Source organism: Callospermophilus lateralis, chromosome 6, assembly GCF_048772815.1.
Source record: "Callospermophilus lateralis isolate mCalLat2 chromosome 6, mCalLat2.hap1, whole genome shotgun sequence".
Taxonomy (NCBI): domain Eukaryota; kingdom Metazoa; phylum Chordata; class Mammalia; order Rodentia; family Sciuridae; genus Callospermophilus; species Callospermophilus lateralis.
The window spans coordinates 73832993-73856459 of NC_135310.1; the positions used below are offsets into that span (position 1 = coordinate 73832993).

At 41.0% G+C, this 23467-nt stretch overlaps 1 protein-coding gene across 3 annotated transcripts in view; it reads left to right on the top strand.

Annotated features, from left to right (window-relative positions):
* Positions 1 to 23106, top strand: part of Gabrr1 (gamma-aminobutyric acid type A receptor subunit rho1) — a 37466-nt gene extending 14360 nt beyond the window's left edge. The window contains exons 2-10 of one of the 3 annotated variants that reach the window (XM_076859925.2): positions 1389 to 1442; positions 4151 to 4257; positions 6129 to 6196; positions 7393 to 7616; positions 13292 to 13374; positions 16130 to 16270; positions 20252 to 20404; positions 21627 to 21829; positions 22813 to 23106. In XM_076859925.2, the coding sequence (XP_076716040.1) occupies positions 1389 to 1442; positions 4151 to 4257; positions 6129 to 6196; positions 7393 to 7616; positions 13292 to 13374; positions 16130 to 16270; positions 20252 to 20404; positions 21627 to 21829; positions 22813 to 23106 (1327 nt within the window). Of the gene's footprint in view, positions 1 to 1388; positions 1443 to 4150; positions 4258 to 6128; positions 6197 to 7392; positions 7617 to 13291; positions 13375 to 16129; positions 16271 to 20251; positions 20405 to 21626; positions 21860 to 22812 lie in introns of those variants that run through there. The other 2 variants (XM_076859926.1, XM_077109550.1) reach the window with 2 other exon arrangements.
* Positions 23107 to 23467: the final 361 nt, after the last annotated feature.

The following is a 23467-nucleotide window of genomic DNA, read 5'->3' on the forward strand; positions in this document are numbered from 1 at the left end:
AAGGGTCCTGTTTATCAGTCTTCCCTAGGCTAGAGCCTGAGCTTCACAGAGGCAACATTGGTGGCATCTCAGAGTGTGACAAACCTCCTTTTGGGCAGTGTCCAGTTCTGCAGGCTGGCCTAAAGTCGGAGTCAGTACTGGACCAAGCTTGTTCTCTGTTGTGACCCCTGTGTTCAGTCCTGCCTATCTCTTTTTCCGGGTGCCCATGTAAAGGGGATGGTGCCTTCCTTTATTCAACTAACCTGTGCTGTGAGTCCACTGGGGCCCAAGGTGTTTGATGTGCTGAGGATTCTGCCCTTCCTGGCCTTTTGCCCTCCAATCTTAACTTTTTGCAGAGCTCACACCTGCCTCTGCTCCACTTTACTACAGATAACATAATCCCTGCACGTCCATCCTAATATGCCCTATTGCATCAGTGAAGTCCTAGCAGAAAACAGCATTGCATTCAAAAGGGCTTAAGCAATAATAATGGAATTAAAGAACTATTCACAGAGACATGGGTGGGGTTCAGGGAACTAACCAGGCATCCTCCTGTTCCCAAGGACTAGGAAGAGTGGGAAGCTTTGACTACCCCCAGGCAGAACAACGCAGGCATTGCTAGTCCCTGGCATCAGAGAAAGGAGATAACATATACTCTGATCTCTCTCTCCTTCTTCTTCATCACTTCCCATAGTCATTTGACAGAAACTGTAGCTAGGGGGTAAGGACCAAGGGAAAATAGCTTACCAGACAATGTATTACTCTCCAAAGTTTTATTTATGGTGGATCCAATTTAAAATGTGCAATCTAAATGAGGAAAGAGAAGGCCTGGGGTTGTGGCTCAGTGGTAGAGTGCTTGCCTATCATGCACAAGGCACTGGGTTTGATCCTCAGCACCATATAAATGTAAAACAAAGATGTTGTATCTGCCTAAAAAAACTTAAGAATAAATATTTAAAAAATAAATAAATAAATAAGGAAAGAGGATCACAAGTTCAAAACCAGACTCAGCAACTTAGTAAGACCATGTATCAAAAGGGCTGGGGATGTGGTTCAGTGGTTAAATGCCTGTGGGTTCAATTCCTGGTATCAGGGAAAAAAAAAAAAAAAAAAAAAAAAAGAACCCTTTGAAAGAATGGCATCAATTTCAGGCTTGGGTAGACCAGAGGGGGAGAGATTTTATGTCAGTTTTTTTTTTTTTTTAATCGCTACTTTAAAGTAATTAATCTTCCAGTCCCTGTAGGTACTTGGAAGAAGCTTATTGAAAGCCTAAATTAGTGCTTTGAATCTCAGTTTTTCCCCCACATTTGATTCTGGTTAGATTTGAAGCAATCTGAAGTGTGCGGGGGGCTTGGTTGATTTGAGTACCCAGACTGTCTCTAGAATGTCTTTATTTTTTATTTTCATAGTCGGCCTCAAAGACAGCGACGGGAAGCACATGAAGATGTTCACAAGCAAGGCAGGTATGGTCATAAAAGCACACTCACCCTTCTAAAGAGTTCTTCCCACACCTCAACTGCCCCACCCCACCCGCCACCCAAGGACCTGGAAGCAGAGGGTGGGACCAGAAGAAGGAGAGCCCAAAAGGAAATGGCAGTGGCTCCTGGATGTAGGGGGCCAGGAGGTGGGGGGTGAGGGTGGACTCACCACAGACGGGACTGGTTTTCCTCCCTTTGTGCTCCCAGCTTCCTCCCTCGCAGTCCTGATTCACTGTTCAGATTCTTTCCGGGGCCAATTCTGCTACAAACTCAGTCCTTTCCTCATTTTAAGGGATACTCCCTCCTCAGCTTACAATGGGAACAAAGACTCCTTGCCACTGTGTGTCGCTTTATAGTTTAATAAAGCTTCCACACACTTTATCCCATTCAACCCTCTCACCTGTCCAAATTTTATCAATCAGGAACCAAATTTTATCAATCAGGCAAACAGACTCCCCAGAGGCACCCAGTAGGCGGTTAGGACAGAGTCCTGTTTTTTCTAAGTCCCAGCCTTAATTTTTTTTTTTTTTTTCTCCTCCATGTTAGCAGGTTTCTTAAGGGAAGCCGGATAACAGGACTGAAAGGTGGACCCAGCCAGTCACAGGGAGGAGCCCACGCGGGTTGAGAATAACAGGCACCAGGGCAGAGCTCTCCAGCTGCTCTCTCCTGACCAGCAGCTCCAGCAGCATCCCTGACCTTGTTAGAGATACAATTCCTGGGCCTCACCCAGACCTACTGCATCAGAAACTGCAGGGGGTGGGGAAGGTTCCAGAATCTAGGTTTTAGGGAGCCCTCCAGGAGATGCTGACTCATGCCTATACTGTCTATACTGGGGAAAGGAAGTGTGTGTGATGGTCCCCTAGACAGAGGTGGGAAGACGGTTAATTGTGTGTGTGTGTGTGTGTGTTTCCCCAGAGCATACATAAAATTTTTTATTGGCTGCAAAGCAGCAGCATGACAATTTCTTTTTTTTTTTTTAAATTGGTTTTATTTTTAAAATACATGACAGTGGAATGCATCACGATTCTTATTACACATATAGAACAATTTTTTATATCTCTGTTTGTATATAAAGTATGTTCATACCAATTCATGACTTCATACATGTACTTTGGATAATGATGTCCATCCATTCCTCCACCCTTGCTAACCCCCTGCCCACTCCCTTCCCCTCCCATCCCTCTTCCCTATCTAGAGTTCGTCAATTCCTCCCATGCTCCTCCTCCCTACCCCACTATGAGTCAGACTCCTTATATCAGAGAAAACATTTTACCATTTGTTTTTTGGGGATTGGCTAACTTCACTTAACATTATATTCTCCAGCTGCATCCATTTACCTGCAAATGCCATGGAAAGGAAGTGTGTATGATGGTCCCCTAGAGAGGACACAGCATAAGACAGAGCTAGGAAGATGGTTAATTGTTTCTGAGGATTCTAAAGATGGTGCTGACCGGTAAATGAAGAATAGTGAAGGCCATTGCTGCATTGCTTGTAATAGCAAGAGACTGGGGTAACTCAGTGTCTGTCAGTAGAGGACTGGTCACATGGATTATGGTGCATCTGTTTACGGAATGTTATGCTCTGTGAAAAGAACAAGAAGCTTGGGGCACTCTGGCATGGAAAAAATCCAAGACATATTAAATAAGGGAAAAGCAAGGTGTAGAAGAGATTATATAATGTAAACCGTATAAAGAAGGGGAAAGCTGATAGGCGCTGTGGTACACACCTGTGATTCCAGTGGCTAAGGAAGCTGAGATAGGAGGATAGCAAGTTCAAGGCCAGTCTCAGCAATTTAGCAAGGACCTAAGCAACTTAGTGAAAACCTTGTCCCCCCTCCCCCCCAAAAAGAGGGAGATAACCAAGAAAATATATATATATATATATATATATATATATATATATATATATATATATATACTTATATCTAGAAGAATACAAGAAACCAATAAGAGAAGTACCTGTGGATGTAGGAAGGGATGGGTAGAGGCAAAGGTAGGGACCAACTTTTCATTGCATTTTTTTAAATTGCAAAACTCTGCAATTATCTTATTTATTTTTAAAAAAGTGACAATAAATAAAAATTCAGATGTAATTCAGAAGCTGCCTGCCATGGATAAAGGGTGGTTAATTTTCAAGAGAGTCCACCCTCCCAGCACTGTCCAACAAAAGGTCAAGGACATGAAGCTCAATCACACTCACTGGCTTTAATCTCCCCCAAGAAGACTGGGGTACTTTGGGAGGAGTTTAGGCTTCTTAATAAGACCAGGACAGCAGCTCTCAGTCGTGGTTACACATAAAAATCATCTGGGAAGCATGTGTGTGTGTGTGTGTATATGTGTGTGTGAGTGTGTGTGTGTGTGAGAGAGAGAGAGCATGCATGTGGTGCCTGGGGTTGAACGCAGCTCTACTACAGAACAATACTTTCAGCCTTGAGAAGGTTTTATTCCCAGATCATCCAAATCAGCATCTTTGAGGCAGGGCCCAACTTTACCATGACTCCTTGGAGAACCACTGTCCTAGACCTTCAGGGTCAGTTTATTTATCCCCCAAAGCTGGAGAATGGAAGAGGGGATATCCAGGACTAGAAGAAGAAATAACACATCCCATCAAACCTGTCAATATGGTCAGAATATGAATAGTTTTTACCTGCCTTGCTTAGGATATGTGATCCACCTATTTCTTCCCCTCAGCAGCCCAATTCTGAAACGCAGCCCTGACATCACCAAATCACCTCTGACAAAGTCGGAGCAGCTGCTGAGGATAGATGACCACGATTTCAGCATGAGGCCTGGCTTTGGAGGTATGAAATGAGCCTTCTAGCGGGGTGTCTTATTTCCTAGGGTCCTTTTATCTGGGAAACCAAGCCTAGAGTCTTTGTTCAGGTTCTGATTGAGTTGGTCTCAGCTGTATTGGCATAAAGCACCACACTCACAGCATCTTCTGAGCATTCACCCTCCCGACCCGGGGCTCTCCTGAACACCTTCTCAGGAACGCCTGCTAGTGGGTAGCCAGGCTAGACCAGCCAGCTGTCCCTGGGCCACTGCTCCTGAAAAGGATGGCTCAGGATCAGTGGGGCCAACAGCTGGCTGTTTAAGGTGGGGGCAGCTGCAGCCCAAAGCTGCCTCCTGAAAATGCTCTGAGATTTATTCCAACAACCTTGACTAAATTTGTCCTCATCTGGGAGCTGGCAGATGAACTCTGAGTACATATCTGAGGGAAGAGTGTGGTCTACTTGGTTTAATTACAAGGAAATAGCTTAAAAATTAATGATTTAGTGCAGAAGAATGCCAAAGCCCTTTGAAGCTTAGCCTGCTGCTGCCGGTTTCAGCCCTTTTAGTGACAAATAGTTTTCCTCTTTGACAAATAGGCTTTTCTCCTGAAAAAAAAAAAAGCTTTTTTTCAAAGAAATTATTTTTATTCCTTTTATTTCTTCTGCAGGTTCTAGAAAGATATCTCTATTCACTCCACAATCTACCTTTTCCATAATCTCTATAACCTTCCTGGATTCAAGTCTACCTTTTTACTCTGTGATGATTTTAGTGGGCTCTCTGCTTGACCCACATCCTGCAGAGAGGAAAGAGGTAGAAATCTATCCCCCTTTTAAAAAAAAAAATTGTTGTTGTTGTTGATGAACTTTTTTTTTTTTAATACTTACTGTCATGGTATAATTTATTTTTTAAAAATAATTTTTAAATTTGTTTTAATTAGTTACACATGACAGTACAATGATCTTGACATATCATATATTTGAATCAGATGGGATATAATTTCTCATTTTTCTGAGTATACAGGTTGCAGAATCACATTGGTCATGCAGTCACATATATACACACAGCAATAATAATGTCTATTTTATTCTGCTGTCCTTCCTTTCCCCCCTCCCTTTCCCCTCCCCTCCCATCACTTCTCTCTACCCAATCTAATGTGACACAATTCTTTGTTGACAGACTTTTTATTTATTTGTATGTGGTGCATCAGTGCTTCATGATGCTAGGCAAGCGCTGAGCCACAACCCCAGCCCACCTATCCCCTTTGTAATGCTTTCTTGATCAATATTAAGTTTTCATGGCTCAGAAATGATAACAAGTCTAATGTTTCAAAGGCCATCCTGGTATATCATGTTCCCCTAAAAGCTACTCCACGTAGCCAAGATGCAGATCTGTGGATCTGGACAAATAAATGATCTGAAGATTACTTCAGTTCTGGGAATTATTTCCAGGCTATGCCTTTCTCATGATCAGACAAGAACTACCAGCTTCTATGATGATGCAAAATTAGGAAGTGCATATAGAAAATAAAGTGGGTGGCCTCATGCTAAGGAGTAAATCACTTACTCCTCGGATTTGACCCAGCCTTTGACCTGGGTCTTCATCATAGCTTTGGATGAGCATGTACCAAAGAAAAAATTCTATAGGTTAACCTCATCATTTCAGAATCACCTGAATGATTCAGACCCAACCCCCCACCTTTTTTTTTTCCTTCTGGAATATCATGGGGAACCAGCCCATGATTTCTTCCTTTTATCTGGGGTTTGACTTCAGGTTGGCATAACCAGACCTTCAAATCTGACTTGACTCTGAAGATCCAGGGAAAATATTTCTTTTGCTGAACTGTTGCATAGTAAAAGTTTAAGTTAAAAGAATAAATGCTCTTGTTATGCCCTCTCCTCAGGCCCAGCCATTCCTGTTGGTGTGGATGTGCAGGTGGAGAGCTTGGACAGTATCTCAGAGGTCGACATGGTAAGTGCTTCTCTGACCAGGAATGTGATCAAGGACATTCACAGGGGACCTGAATTCACAGCTTCCTTGGGAGGTGGGCATTCCTGGGAAGTGGACATTCCCAAGCTGACTTTACTGACGGATCAGGAAGATTGTGACATTTGCCCAAGGCTACCCCATTGGTATGACAAACTTGACCTTTCTTCTTTTATTACACAGTCTCTTGAGGCCAGAATGCATTCTCTGGGCAAAGGCTGTCAAATATAAACTGCAGGGTCTAAGGTTGCAGCTGCCAAGTAGCCCAACACATCTTACTCCTGCAGATTCTACGCCTGGCTACAGAAATGCAGAAGCAGCAAAAGAGTGCCCTTCCATTTCATTTAATTTGAATTAATTAACTTATTTATTGGTGGGTTCTGATAAAATATTAGAACATTCTACAACACTTAACTTACAGAACTTTTAAAGATGTTATCTTAGTTTGGGTCCCTCAAGAAGCACATCTGAGCTGGGCATGATGGTGCACACCTGTAATTCCAGTAGCTCAGAAGTCTGAGGCAGGAGGATCGTGAGTTCAAAGCCAGCCTCAGCAACTTAGTGAGGCCCTAAGCAACTCAATGAGACCCTGTCTCCAAATAAAATACAACAATAACAAAAAAAATGGGATGAGGAGTTAAGTGCCCCTGGGTTCAATCCCTGGTATTAAAAAAAAAATCGGAATCAAGCATTCTAGCATAAATTTATTGGGGAGGTGATCCTGGGAAACAACGGAACACAGTGGGGAAGTGAGACAGTCATTCCTGAGGACTCAGTCCCACTGTAGTTCTTCAGGAATCAGAAAAGGCCCAGGGTTGTCCCATCCGAAGGGTGAGAGAGCTGGACCATTTACCCACCACCCTCCTCTCTGGTTGAGGGAAGCCCACAGGTATCAACTCTCAGGCCACGTTTCTGTTTAATTCACAAGTTGGTGAAGCAGCCTCCCCAGCACAGATGTAAATGCTGGAGACAGGGTGGGACTCAGGGACACTGTCTGCCACAGGTCTCCTGCTGGGCTCCCCCTCCCTGACAGTGTCCTCCTGCTGTAGCAAAAGCAAGACCTCACCTGGCTCAGTTTCATTCCTCAGCAAGGTGACTGCTCCCCAGGGGTACAGAATCTCCTGCTGACATTCTAGCGGGTGGGTGTGTGTCTGGATTTTCTCTCTTCTCTTTGCCTGAAGGACTTTACGATGACCCTCTACCTGAGGCACTACTGGAAGGACGAGAGGCTGTCTTTTCCGAGCACCAATAACGTCAGCATGACATTTGACGGCCGGCTGGTGAAGAAGATCTGGGTCCCAGATATGTTTTTCGTGCACTCCAAGCGCTCCTTCATCCACGATACCACCACAGACAACGTCATGCTACGGGTCCAGCCGGATGGCAAGGTGCTCTACAGCCTCAGGTAGGAAGCCAGGTGGCTCACTAAACAAGCTTGAGTTGTACACCAGTAATTTTGCTTTTGGGCTCTGAATAACTTCTAATTTTTCCGTAGCTGCCAAACTTATCAACATCAAGGAAAACTAACTTGACACATGAGTAAAGATTTTATGGAATTTGAACATACATTTGGGGAAATTTCTCAAGCTGGTCAGTTGTGGCTTATGCTGCATCCTGAATGTTATATTTTAAGTTTCAAAAGTTTATTTGAGGTGGCTGGGACTATAGCTCAGTTGGTAGAGTGCTTGCCTCGCATACATGGCCTTGTTCAATCCCCATCACTGCAAAAAAAGAAAAAACAAAAAAGTTTACTTTTAATGAAATGCTTACACCTCAAGTGGGAGTCAGAGAAATAGATAATGTGTGCTCCAAGGCTTGCCTCCTCTGATCTGTTTGATTCCCATTGGGGGGTAAATTTTAGAACCTTGTTTAAAAAATAAAATAAAATTCTTTTGTTCCACCTGCAGGCCACAAGCATATTTTCTGTTTTGAGAAACTATGGGTTTCTGGGCTACTTTGTGACATTCAATGACATTTTGAATATATCACTTTTACAACTTTTACAAATTAATGAGTAAAATTTTTTCTTCTCATGAGCTCAAATGCCTTAGAAGTTTTTAATTGCTCATGGAGCACTAACCTGTGGAAGGTTTTCCTAAACACAGCACACAGCCTCTGCTTCTGTCCTGCTGCTCACCTCCCCGGGAGGTGGACATGGAGAGGGACACGGTTACTGGCTGTGGTTGACTTCTCTGTAATTTACTCTGCAGATGGTACAGTTCAAGTTTGCGAACTTAGCTTTGGTTCACGTGTTGATTAATGGTAAAGATGAATCCCACATTCTATTATCTAAGAAACACACACACACACACACACACACACAAATTTACAGGTTGGTAGAGGGACATTCTACCATGAGCTATATCCCCAGCCCTTTATTTATTTATTTATTTATTTAAATTTTGAGACAGTTTCTCACTAAATTACTGAGGCTGACCTCAAACTTGCCATCCCCCTGCCTCAGCCTCCTGAGTAGTGGGGATTACAGGCATGCCCGACACACTCTGCAGAGTGGAGCACTTTTCTCCCCAGCTCCCCATTAAGTGACAACAGGTTAGAGCCAGAAATGTCAACGCTAAATTTCTGTCCCATGTTCAAAAGCAATATTTGTAATACTCATCTTGATTTGGAATCTAAGCAACTAGATTCCAAACTGAGAGTGGGGTTATGGAATTTTCATCTCCAAAGCTTAAAATGCCATCTCTTGGGGGCTGGGGATGTGGCTCAAGTGGTAGGGCGCTCGCCTGGCATGCGTGCGGCCCGGGTTTGATCCTCAGCACCACATACAAACAAAGATGTTGTGTCTGCCGAAAAACTGAAAAATAAATATTAAAAATTCTCTCTCTCTCTCCCTCTCTCTCTCACTCTCTCTTTAAAAAAAAAAAAATGCCATCTCTTATAGGAAGTACTTGAGGGATCAAGGACAGACAACTCTTTCCCAAGCCACATTGCTCAGGTTCTCCTTGCAATATTCATTTTTGAAGGGTTGTGAAGGTATCTTAAGGTTCAAAATCCACCAAAAATACAATTTCACAATACCACCAGGGCTGCAGAAAACTAGACCAAATCACATACAACCTATCATTGGTGTGCTAATGACTACTTGTCTGGAGACATGGTATGCAGACATGCACTATGTAAGTTTATTATGAACATTACTGTTAGAAAGTATGTATAGCACATGATTTATAAAATTAAATAAAACTTTATACTATTTGTGTAAGTTTCGTGTACATATAACTTGAGCATTATTTCTTATTTTTTTTCTTGTTAAAACTTTCATCAGTTTTTTATAATTCAACCACCAATAATCATTCTACAGAGTCAGACAATGAATAAGTGTTTGTAAATACCTGTTCCCTTATATGACTGTCAAATTAGTGTAGATTTGATGAATGTTGGTGATATTTTTGCTACATTAGTGAGACAAAGTGAAACTATGAGAACTAAGCAGGAACTTTACTCACTCATCAATAAATAAGCAACCTCATAGCTAAACTAGATAATAGTTTTCAAATGTTGGAAGAATATTTCCTCAATATATTGTACTATTCAAAAATGAATAGCATTGGACACAAAACACTTTTAGTTTAATCTACTTTTTCAGTCTAAATAAACAACAAAACAATAAATGAAGCCTCAATTTCTGCAAATACTCCCATCATGGCTGATTTCAAGCTTCAAACCTGTTGTTGCTGAATGGGGAGCTGGGGACACAAGCAGGCAGCATACCACTCAGCATTATTTTCACCACACAGACACATACACAGGCATAAAGAACTTTAGGAGCACAGATAATAGTAAAATGTAATAATATAAGTAGGAGTGAGATTCGAATATATTTTATTTTATTTTTTATTTTTTTTCGAATATATTTTATTTTTGTTTTTAGTGTAACTGGCTTAGTTTATTTGTGCCACCATGACAAAATACCTCAGTTCAGGTAATTTAAAAAGTACAGACATTTATTTTCTCATAGTTCTGGAGTTGGGAATCTAAGTTCAAGGGTCAGGAGATTGGGTGCCTAGTAAGGGCCTGTTCCTCATACAGTGACTTCTTGCTGTCTGCTCACATGGTGGGAGAGTACATGGGCAAGAAAAGGCTGGCTCCTTTCAATTCCTTTCTTTAAGGGTACTAATCATCTATGCGGGCAAAGCCTTTTGACCTCCTCCCAACAGCCTCACCTCTTAAAACTATCATGTTGGTATTTAAATTCCAATACAAGAATTTCAGAGGTACACATATATTCAAACCATAACAGTAACTTACTTAATTTTAATTTTTATTAATAGCTGTGTTTAACAAATGGCTCACAAACTTTCTGAAAATCTAACAATCAGCTCTCAAGAGCTTGTAGACGGCTAGTCCAGGACACCGCTGGTTGTGACCACAGGAAGCAGAACAAAGGAAACAGAATGGAAAACCTCCTGTGTGTTCAGGAAACCTCAATTGGCCTTACCAGCAGAAACACGTTCTTTCCATCTTTGTGCCTAAAAGCAGAGTATTTGATTTCTCATTACAAATAAAATCATGGGTTTTCTTGATTTAAATGGAAAAAAAGATTAAGGCCTAAATTGCTGAGAATGGTAGAAAGCCACTGTCCTTAGTGTGATTGAAGGCTAGTGGCCACAGGACAGACATGGAACCAAATGATCAGAGTACAAACTGCGTGGCTGCCGTGCAGAGGGCAGAGGGACAGGCAATAGGTATCAGGGTGGTAAAACTAAAGTTTCCTAGGCACCAAGATAGAATAAAAATGGAAATTCATAAAAGAGTTGCTCTATCACACTAGGTAGATTTTACAAAGGAAATATTGAAAAGCAATTCCATGGGTTTTGAACTCAAGATATAAAAAAGTCAATGATTGTGTGAGGAAAAGAGACTGGTGAGGGGCTGGGGTTGTGGCTCAGTGGTAGAGCGCTTGCCTAGCATGTGTGGGCCAATGGGTTTGATCCTCAGTGCTACATAAAAATAAATAAAATAAAGGTATTGTGTCCAGCTACTATATATATATATATACATATATAGACTGGTAAGCTTTTCCTGGGGGTTGTAGGCTGCCAGGAGTGGCCCTTCACTGGGACTACCTGAAGGGCTCCATATGTATGTGCCTACAGTTGGGGGACAGTGTGCAGTTTGAAGGAGGGGAGAAGGGAGCTTTGTAGCCACCCTGTGGATGGAGCCAGAAGTTGTCATGGCAGTAGGGTCAGTCTGCACCCTAGGACTGTTGGGGTGGTTAAGTGTGATGGAGTGTGGACCACATGCTGGGGTGGGGAGCTACTGTTGGAGCATGGACACCTGCTGCATGGAGGTGGGGAAGAGGGTCTCAGAAAAGAAAGGATCAGCGTCCACCAGATAGCAGGTCCTTAGAGCCATGAAGCCACCCAGCCTGAGACCCGTCCTGCCCTCTTGCTCTTCTCTCACTAGACATGGGTAGAAACCAACCACTCAAATGCCAGCCTTGTATCTTCATTGAGGAGCAGAAATCTTAATTTGAATGAAGTTTGAAGCATTGATTAATAAGATCTCAGACCAAAATGCTTTATTTCTGAATTGAGATGTAGTTTGTGACCCAAAAGAGTTTTGACTATCAGGTGAGACTGAGCAGAGAACAAATAAACGAAATAGGACCTGCTAAGTTTCTACCCATCCCATCCAGGGCAAGGGAAGATCCTTTTCCATAAACTAATTAAAAAGACTTGGAGAAACAAAGATAAACATGGGTTTTGATTACACCACAAATGCTTGTGTGATGTAAGGTTTTGAATGGAAAAGCATCAAGGCAGGAGGGGCCAGTCTGATGATGTTTGTGATTCTAAAAAGATCTGCTTCTGTACTGGCTAGTAAAAAGACAGGAGATATTCAGTCCTCTTGTTCATAACCGCCCCCCCCCCAAAAAAAATCCTGCATCTGATATTTTAAGTTCTTAAAGTTAGCTCCAAGTATCCCCAAACTTCCTATTTCTTCCTCACTAGTGATGCCATTAGGCATAGTTATGCTGATGACGGAACCACAGAAATGGAAGCCCACCCATTAGGTGTCCCAGACAACTGCTGCCTGAATCCTCACTTCCGTCAATATTCTAATATACCCTGTTTATTAGAATTTCCAGGGGTCATGCTACCTAACTGCTCATGATCCCAAATACCCTGTAGAACACAGCCATTCCATGTATAAAGGAGTGGGGTGGAAATAAGGCAAATATCTGGATAATTGCATTTCTTGAATACTCTTCCTTGAAATTTCTATTTAAATTTCAAATGTATATGTACTTCTTTCTTTTTAGCTATATATTATCCAAGTCATTTCCACAATTTATGCATAGCAGATTTTGTATGGTTGGAGGAAAAATGGTACATCCAGCATGAGCCAACAACCAGTATTGTATCCTGCCATGAAATTTCCCACTGACTAGGAGATTTTCATCTATGACTAATGACCTATATTTGTTTGTTCTTTGATGCAGAAACTGCTTTTGCTGTGTAAACTCTGGAACAGAACCATTCAATGCCAGCTAATGTGTTCATATTAGTATAACAGATCTCTCAGTGTTTTTCTGTCACTACGATTGCCATAGAATTATAAACACTATTATTAATACAAAAATATCAGTATATTTTTTAAATGCCAAATTTGGCAACTGGAGTTAAGTATACATAACATTGTAAACAATGTTGAACATCAATACAATCAATAAAAGAACAGAAGAACTTGAATTTATCTAAAACATGAGAAATAATATATGCTCCTAAAGCTTGTTTTAAGAGATCATATTGAATGAGTTTTTATTTCACATGGCTATTTGATTGAGACCATTGCTTCTTTAAAATGCTTGAATGTGCTAGCAATTAGAGACATTCTATTTGCCTCACACTGCTCTTAAGGTTAGACATAAATACCTAAGAGTTTTCCAAAGAGGTGTCATTCATAAGCTTCTTATCTAAATCCCAACACTTTGCTTATGAATTATAAGAAAGAGTCAGTTATCATACTGCAAGGAAGCAGTTTCTGTTTGCTTTGTCATTTTGCACTTGTCTTTTGCAAGCTCTGAAAACTGGGTGTTTGTCTTTTTGTTTCTAGGGTTACAGTGACTGCAATGTGCAACATGGACTTCAGCCGATTTCCCCTGGACACACAAACGTGCTCGCTTGAAATTGAAAGCTGTGAGTAGACTTGTTCCCAGGCATCGGCACACAGCTCCTAAAGTAATTCTAAAGAGTAGTAGGAAGAGTATGTGCTCCTCATTCATGGCTATGCTTTTAAAGTGATTTTTTAGATTGAAGCTGAGTCCAGAGTAATCTTACAAAGGAGCACATGAAGAAGCTGGGGTCATGGCTCAGCAGTAGAGCACTTGCCTAGCATGTTCAAGGTCCTGGGTTCGATCCTCAGCACTAGATAGATAGATAGATAGATAGATAGATAGATAGATAGATAAAATAAAGGTATCATGTCCAACTACAACTGAAAAAGAAATTTTTTAAAAAAAGAAGTACATGAAAAGATGCTCAATATGGCTAATGATTAGAGAATGCAAATCAGTACAGTGAGTGACCCACTTGCAGTCATTAGGATGCTCACTATCAAAAAAACAACAACAAAAAGTGTTGGTGAAGATGTGAAGCAATTGGAACCCTTGTGCACTGGGGACAGGAATGTAAAATGGTGCAGCTTACTGTAGAGAACAATTCAGCAATTCCTCAAAATATCAAAAACCATAGGTTCCAGCAATTCCACTTCTCAGCATATACCCAAAGAAATGCAAGCAAAGCCTTGAAAAGGTATTATTTACAATAGCTAAAATGTAGAAGCAACCCATGTGTCCAGTGATAGGTGAATGGACAAGGAAAATGTGCTGTATACATACAATGAAATATTACTCAGCATTACAAAGCAAGGAAATTCTAACACATGCTACAACATAGTCGGAACTTGAGGATATCGTACTAAATAAGACAAGTCCATCACAAAGAGACAAATACTGTACAATTCTACTTTTATGAGTACTTAGAGTAGTCAAAATAATAAAGACAGAAGGTAGAATAGTGACTGTGAGAATCTTGGGGAGAGAGAAAACGAAGAGCTATTGTTTAATAGGTGCAGTGTTTCAATATAAGATGAGAAACTGTTCAGGTGGTGGTGATTTCACAACGTTATAAATATATTTAATGCCACTAACCTGTACACTTAAAAATGGTTAAGAGAATTCTATGTTATTCTTGCTTTACCACAATAAAACAACCACCCAAATCAGGCACTAGGAAGAGCCAGGCTGAGGCAGGATAGCCAAGCTAGCCACCCCATGTCTCGCTGTCCACTCTCCTGCTCTGTTCTTTCTGCCAAAGCACTCCTTCTGATGGGCATGGTCTGGATTCCTCCATCACTCCAGTTTTCACACTCTTCCTGAACACTGACAATCCCTGCAGCGTTCAAGTCCTAGTGTGGCCTTGTTTTGATCTTGGGCCCCTTTGTAAGCCAGCCTGGGCTTATGGTGGTGGATTAAGTGGCTCCTGACTGTAATTAACTGGAACCTGGGAGTATGGGGATGTTGACACCACCCATAGCTGGGACAAATGGACCCTCTGTTAGGCACTGAATGTGGGGAAAGTGTGTGGCCAAACCCAGGACCAAGACAGTGGCTAGTAATTACACAGTGTCTTTACCTCTGTGCTATCATTTAACCCTCACAAAATCCCTGCAAGAATGTTATCTCCATCGTTCAAGGCTCAAGGCCTGTATCTTGGACACAGAGATGAATGGCAAAGCTGGGCTGAAATACCAAGTTTGCTGGCTCCAGAGCTTCCCCTACCCTCACTATACTAGGCAGCTTCTGCCTCCATCTGTAAATGTAGCTTCTTCAAGGTTGTAGCAGTCAGGGTCCTGCCAGAGAAACAGAAACAATCCATTACCTATGGTAAGAGATGCAGTGTGAGGAATTGGCTCGCAGGATTATAGGGGCTGCTCTGTTCTCCCAGGTCTGCAGGGAAAGTTGGGAACTCTTAGCAGGAGCAGATGCCACAGTCCAGGTCAAAGTTCTTCTTTCAGAAAACCTCAGTTATACTCTTAAGGCCTTTCACATAACTAGATCAGACCCACCCAGATTATCCAGGATAATCTTCTTTACTTAAAATCCACTGGTTGTAGATACTAGCCACATCCATAAAATACCTTCACAGATTAGTGTCTGATTGAATGACTGTCTACTAGAGTCAAGCTAAGCGAACACAAGAAATCTATGATCACAGATCAAGGGTTAGAAAATGGGACTAAAATGGTGTCGGGAGACCCAGCAAGAATGGTTTACACATAGGGCTGGGCGCAGTGACACACACCTGTAATCCCAGTGACTCTGGAGGCTAAGGCAGGAGGATCTCAAGTTCAAGGCCAGCCTTAGAAATTTAGTGTGCCCTGTCTCAAAACAAAAAATAAAAAAGACTGAGGATGAAATAAAGCATCAGCAATAAAGCATCCTTGGATTCAGTCCCCAGTCCCCGCCTCCCTCCACCCCCCCAAAAAAAGGATAAGAAGGAAAGGATCAACACTCCTGGTTTATGAGGCTGAACCATGTGAAAATATGCCAGTATTTAGCCATTTCTGACCACAAAATAGCAATTTCATTTGGTTTAATCTTATAAGGGTAGGCTGGATTGTTGGTGTGAGCCCTTCTGCAGGAATCAGGAGGCCTTAAGCTTGAGTATTTTTCTCTGAAGACTTTTGGAAGACTGGAGAGAATTATATTTGTCCTTTTGCTTTTTTTTTTTTTTTTTTTTTGCATTGTTTATACTGCAATTTGTTTATTCGGATTATCTTAGCACAATCCTAGAGATTTGTAGGGGAGATCAGGACACAGTTTCCATGTAGCCTGGTAGGCAGACCTGCCTTGCCATACCTCCTGCCTGATGCTGGCTCCCATCTTTTCAGATGCCTATACAGAAGATGACCTCATGCTCTACTGGAAAAAGGGCAATGACTCTTTAAAGACAGATGAGCGGATCTCACTCTCCCAGTTCCTCATTCAAGAATTCCACACCACCACTAAACTAGCCTTCTACAGCAGCACAGGTGAGCATGGGGTGGGGGCTGAGTGTGGGGAGGCTTTGGTTTGCCTGTGGTGGTTCATTTTTTATTTCAGAAAAGGTGTGACTTGCTTGTCAAGTAAGCAGAACCTGTTTCACTTGCATTTGAAACTAAAGATGACAGTCCTAAGTGAAGTTTAGTGGGTTTCAGGCATTGGATGGAGGTGATTTTTTTTTTTCTTAATACCACCAATGCACCAAAAGTGATAACCTAGAAAATACTATTAAGGACTCAAACATGTAAGTAGTTTTGAGACTTTCACATTGCCAGATTAGTAGATGGCATATCACCCCCAATATACTCACCAGAATTCTTCTGTACAGCAAGAAAGAAGTTCACTTTGTCCTGATTTTCATTCACATTCTCCCTGCTCCAGTCAGTCCCATGTGATGCTCCACTCTTGGCCAATCCCCTCTTGCTACATGGCTTACATGGTTCTTCTGGATGATCTTCTTCTGAACTGCAGTGCAGGAACCTCTGGTCATTCCCCTATGGGCCTGGTCATTGTTTTTGGAGTCCAACGTCTGAACAGGTGTGCCCCCTCATTGCTTCCTGAGGGCATGCTCTGTGGCCTTCCTCTGGGTTGCCAGCCTGTGTTGCTGGAACAGTTGAGGTCATCTCTCCATCCCTTGCTTGTCTTTTGACCAATCACCTTTCAGAATGGTTTTGCTCAAATTTTTATGCAGTTTATATTGCTAAAACCTTGCATAATTATTGGCTGGATGGGGAAGTGTGGCCTTTTAAGTGTTCTCTCTAATCTGCAAACAAGAGAACCAGTTAATTCCAGTGTAGCATTTCTCTCTCTCCCTTTCTCTCTCATTTAAATTTATTTTAACTGATACATAAAGCATAAAATTGTACATATTTGTGGGTTACCATGTTATGTTTCAATACATGTATACATTGAGTAATGCTTAAATCAGGGCAAACATATCTATCTCCTGAAACATTTACCAGTTCTTTATGGTGAAGACATTCAAAATCCTTTAAGCACATCTTCTCTTCCATATCCATCACCCACGAGCCCTATTTCATGGGAGGGGATGGGAACTGTTCTTTTGACTCTCAGCCTTCTGACAGTTCTTCCACAATAACTTACTGAGGCCAAGAGGCACATTCCATGAATCACAGTTACCCAGGGTGCTAAGTTCTAAATTAATCCTGCCAAGTCCTAGGCATGTCATGCTCATCCTGCCTTTCCCTTTCATTCTATCACCCTTCCATTCCCTTCACCTCCTCCTTGCATACTTTTTCCTTGTAAAGAACACAAAAGCAAAGTAAAGCATAGCTGGACCAAGGATTGTGTACTCTGTGCCTAAATACAATATTGTGTTTAGCTTTATCTTATCTTAAAACACATTTACTCATAAAGAAATGCAAAGGGGGTTATTTAAATCAGTGTTTCTCAAATATTCGTAATGCATGTGAATCATGCAGGGAATGTGGTTAAGTGGAGATTCTGCTTTAGTAGATCTGGGCTGTGGTTTAAGAGTCTGAATTTCTAACAAGCTCCCAGTTGATGGTGAGGCTGCTGGTGCTGGGCCCTATACCATATTTTGAGTAAGAAAAGCTTATATGTGACCTTCTTTTTTTTAAAAAAAAATCTTTAGATGTAGATAGACACAATATCTTTATTTTTTTATGTGGTTCTAAGAATCGAGCCCAGTGTATCACATGTGCTAGGAAAGCACTGTACTACTGAGCCACAACCCCAGCCTTTATATGACCTTCTTAAGAAGTCCTCTTTACATTTAGGATGAAGTCCAAAGATTTCTTGAGATGGATTCAGATGATATGAATTACTACATAATCCTCTGTTCCCTGATTTTGTGTACTTCCACCTTGTAAAGGGATGATAGGGTTCCAGAGGAATACCAAAGTCATTTATGATTCCCTGAATAAAATTTCTTTTATGAATACTGAGAATTAATAAATGGGATGGCATCAAATTAAAAAGCTTCTGCACAGCAAAGGAAACAATTCAGAATGTGAAGAGAGAACCTCAAAGTGGGAGAAAATCTTTGCTAGCTAATATTTGGACAGAGGATTAATATCCAGAGTATATAAAAAACTCAAAAAAAAATTACCACCAAAAGCCCAAATAACCCAATTAATAAATGAACAAATAACTAGACAGACACTTCTCTAAAGAAAAAGTGCAAATGGCCAACAAATCCATGAAAAATTCTTCAACATCATTAGCAATGATGGAAATGCAAATCAAAACTACATTGAGATTTCATCTCTAGTTAGAATGGCAGCCATCAAGAATACAAACAATAATAAATGTTGGAAAGTATGTGGAAAAAAAGGAATACTTTTACACTGTTGATAGGATTATAAATTAGTGCAACCACTACAGATATCAGTATGGAGGTTTATCAACATACTAGGAATGGAACCACCATAGGACCCAGCTATAGCACTCCTTGGTATTTATTCTAAAGAATTAAAGTTATCATAGTATAGTAACACATGCATACCCATGTTTATAGCAGCACGATTCACAATAGGCAAACTATAGAACCAGCCTAGATATCCATCAACGAATAAATGGAAAAGAAAACATGGTATATATACACAATGAAGTTTTATTCAATCATAAGGAAGAGTGAAATTATGTCATTTGCAGGAAAATGGATGGAACTAGAGACCATTATGTTAAGCGAAATAAGTCAAACTCAGAAAGTTAGGGGTTGTATGTTTTCTCTCATATGTGGAAGCTTGAGAAGAAAAAAGAAAAGAAAGATGGGAGGGCTGGGATCTCATGAAAATCTAAGGGAGATCAATAGAATACAGGGAGAAGGAAGGAGAAAAGGAGGGAATGGGGAAATACTAGAGAATGACTTTGGCCAAATCATGTTGTTAAATTATGTGCATCTATGAATATGTAACAACAAATCCCACCATTATGAACAACTATAATGCACCAATAAAAATGTGGGAAAAAATTTTATCAAAGGGTATTAGCAGCCATCTCTCCAGAGAAAATGTACAAATTGACAATAAGGATGTGAAAAGATGATCAACATCATTAATCACCAGGGAAATACAAATCAAAGTCTCCAAGATATACTGCTTAACTCCTAGGAGGATAATTATAGTCAAAACAACAGATAAGAAATGCTGGTGAGGATGTGGGAACCTTGAGCCCTCACACTGCTAGTTAGTATATAAAATTGTGCAGCCTCTTTGAAAAACAATTTGGCAGTTTCTCTGACCTGAAATGTTTAATGGGATTAGAGATTGGGGAGTAATAGCTATATGAAATATATCTTGTTTTATGTGATTAAAATATTCTAAAACAAAAAACAAAGTCAGCATGTTATAGCAATACATATATAACCCAATCAGTAAATGGGCAAATGAATTAAGCAGACACTTCCCAAAAGAAGAAATACAAATGGTCAAATATATGAAAACAAATGTTCAACATCTTTAGCAGCATAAGGCCAAATTAAGAACTAGCCTAGGTATCTGTCAGTGAATGAATGGATGAAGAAAACCCAGTATGTATATACAATGAAGTTTTATTCAATCATAAAGAAAAATGAAATTATATCATTTGCAGGAAAAATGGATGGAACTTGAGATCATTATGTTAGGCAAAATAAGCAAAACTCAGAAAGTCAGGTATGTTTTTCTGACATGTAGAAGCTAGTAAAAAAAAAAAGGAAGGGGTGTATGTATAGGTGTGGGGAATCTCATGAAAGAAGGGAGACCAGTAGAAGAAATGGCGGGCAGAAGGGAAGGGGGAGGTACTGGGGAATGAAATAGTCCAAACTATATTGTTACATGTGTGCATGTACAAATACATAAAAATGAATCCCACTATTATATATAATTATAATGCATCAATTTTAGAAAAGGAATAAAAGGAACACAGCTACCAAAAAAAAAAAAAATTCTTTTTTAATGTTGCCGAGTAGCTATGACATGTGCTCTTTTCTTCCTTATGTCTCTCAGGCTGGTACAATCGTCTATACATTAATTTCACTTTGCGTCGTCACATCTTCTTTTTCTTGCTCCAAACCTATTTCCCTGCCACCCTGATGGTCATGCTGTCCTGGGTGTCCTTCTGGATTGACCGTAGAGCGGTGCCTGCCAGAGTCCCTTTAGGTAAGGAACATCCCAAATGCACATTTCAAGTATCTGAAAATTCAAGTTATTCCAGATAAAATAATTCTTTTTAAATTGGTCCTATACTCCTTTGGGTGCTTGAAAATACTTCAAGGTATTAATTCACAGGCAAAGTTTCATAATTAAGACTTTACATAGCAAGAAGTTTTTTTTCAGAAGATGGCCTAAGGGATCTTTGTGACAGAATCTCTGAGGGAAGTGGTTTAAAATGAACTTTTGAATGCTATCTTATTGAAAGACTCTGACTCTCTGAACAAGGACAAGGAACCTGCATTTTTAACGAGCTATCCCAGCTTGGATATTCTCCAGCCTAGAAATCCCCCCTCCATAAACATTCCATGGATGGCAAGTAAATATTGGACCCATTTAATCACACATACACCACCACTGTGCAGACAGTGCAGGGGCTGCAAGGGACAGTGTGACCCACCAGGTTTTAGTGAAAATGGATTGGAGCTGGCCTCCAGGATGACCCCAATCCCCTGTGATTTGATGTTTGCCAAGCAAATGTTCTGAGCTTAATTTGAAATCCTGGGCAAATTTCCACAGACAGATGCCCTGTCCTCTAATGGTTGTTGGGTAGCTAAAACTGTTATTGTGTTAAACAAATATACATTTCAGCTTTTAAATGTGTCTCCTATAAATGAAGTTAACAACATCATACTTCATAAAATTGACTTCTAGATTCTCAAGTGGGCAGCCAGGTCCAGTGTAAAAGGGGCTGCCAGAGATGCCTAATAGCTGATAAGGCAGGTTCAGGACCATAGGTTTCTACAATAGCAGCAAGGACAAAAATATTAAAATAAATTCCATGCACTTTCATTGCCTAGATTGAGCAGTACTTACAAGAAGCATATGTACATACCTGCTTAAGTAGGCAATTTCTTTTTAATAATTGAATTGAAAGAAATGTCTCAATGCCAAAATGTCTGGGATTCTTTGCAAAAAAAAAAAAAAAAAAGAATCCCGGGCTAAGATGAACCTGTAAGGTACACAGAGGAGAGAAAAGGTGGGGATGAGGGAAAGGAAAACTTTCATAAAAGCTAAATCTTGAAAGATGAGTAGGTGTTTGCTAGACAGAGGGTCTGGATGGAGTCCTTTTAGGCTGAGGGAGCAGTAGGGACAAAGAAGCAGAGGCACAGAGCCATTCAGTATTTGGTGGAAGATGAGCGGTGTGCTTCATTCTCTATGTCTACTTCAGGCATCACGACGGTGCTGACCATGTCCACCATCATCACGGGCGTGAACGCCTCCATGCCCCGCGTGTCCTACATCAAGGCCGTGGACATCTACCTCTGGGTCAGCTTTGTGTTCGTGTTCCTCTCGGTGCTGGAGTATGCAGCGGTCAACTACCTGACCACCGTGCAGGAGCGGAAGGAACGGAAATTGAAGCTGCGAGAGAAGGTGACTTTCCGGCCCCCCCCCCTACCCCCCGCACATAATGGGGCTGGGTTAGGGTGGAGCCTGGTCTGGCTCTGGGACTGTGGATAAGTCACACTCTCTCTCTGTAAAATGGGGTTGTGATATCCCTTCCCCCTCCTCCTTCACAAGGGCTTAGTAAAGAGCAAACAAATCGATGTGTATCCTAACAGTGTAACATTTACTTGACTACATCTTTCATTCACTGAAACTTTTCTTTAGCAGCTACCATATACCAGGAGCCACTAAGCCAACTTAACTAAGGCATGATTTCTTTAATCTTGCTGCTGCTCAGAGTTTAATGAGAGAATCCCAGGAGAAAAATAAATGGCAATTTAACACCGTGGAACAAATTATGAACGCAGAGGAGGAATAAAAGAACACACCAGGGATGAAGCTCCTCCATTCTGGGAAATTTTCCTTTACATATGACCTCATACATCTCCCATCACTTCCCAGATTATCTTTCCTCCCATCTGGCTTTCTTTTCTTCACCCAGTCTGCAAATTGATAGTTATTTCCTCCAGAAAAATCTTACCACACAGTACTAACCTATTCCCACAACCTATTTGCCACATCTTTCCAATTCCTACCTCCACCACTCACGTGCGTGCACACACACACATAATAATGTGATTTTGTAAACACTTTTAACCACAGGCTCAGTATGTTTATAATCTCACAGAGAATAGGGTGATTTTTCTAATCGTGAACCTTCTTGATAGTCTGTTGCATGACACAGCACTGTTTCCTAAGCGTTAATTTGTAGACTTTGATTCAACAAAAATGAATACCTGCTCTTTTAGGCTGTTGATAGTGAAAACACTGTCGTTTTCCCACCTTTCCCCCAAACTGGGAATAAAAGAAACTGGAGAAATGCAACATCATCATGCAGTTGCATTGGTAGGGCTTCCTTCTGAGCGATGACACTGAGCTCAAAAGCCAGTGAACGTTTGCTGTATTTGCAGCTCCCCTGCGCCTGTGGGTTACCGCAGTCGCGGGCTGTGATGCTGGATGGCAGCTACAGTGATGGCGAAGTGAACGACCTGGGCAACTACATGCCAGAGAATGGAGAGAAGCCCGACAGGATGATGGTGCAGCTGACCCTGGCCTCAGAGAGGAGCTCTCCCCAGAGGAAAAGTCCAAGAAGCAGCTACGTGAGCATGAAGATCAACACCCATGCTATTGATAAATATTCCAGGATCATTTTTCCAGCGGCATATATTTTATTCAATTTAATATACTGGTCTATTTTCTCATAGGTGTCTGTAATTCTATAAATTTCAAAAATTTTTTTTCATGGTATGTACTACAGAAATACCTGTATGATGAAAAAGATTTAAGATTTTGGTTTTTAAAAAAATTCCCAGTACCATCTTCACTATCCCTTCTCCAGCTTTCCAAAATTTCATTGGCAAGACAGTTTTTGCATTTATTAAGCATCTATTGTATACAAAGCATCATATTAGGTGCTATAGCAACTGATGTTATCTGTTACCCTGGTATCCCTGAAAAGCACAGTACCAGTGTGGTGGGCACTGTAGTTCAACCTCGTTTAGATCCCAGATGCTTGTTCACATGAATGCTTCCCTTGGAATGAATGTCATTATATTCTTTGGGCTA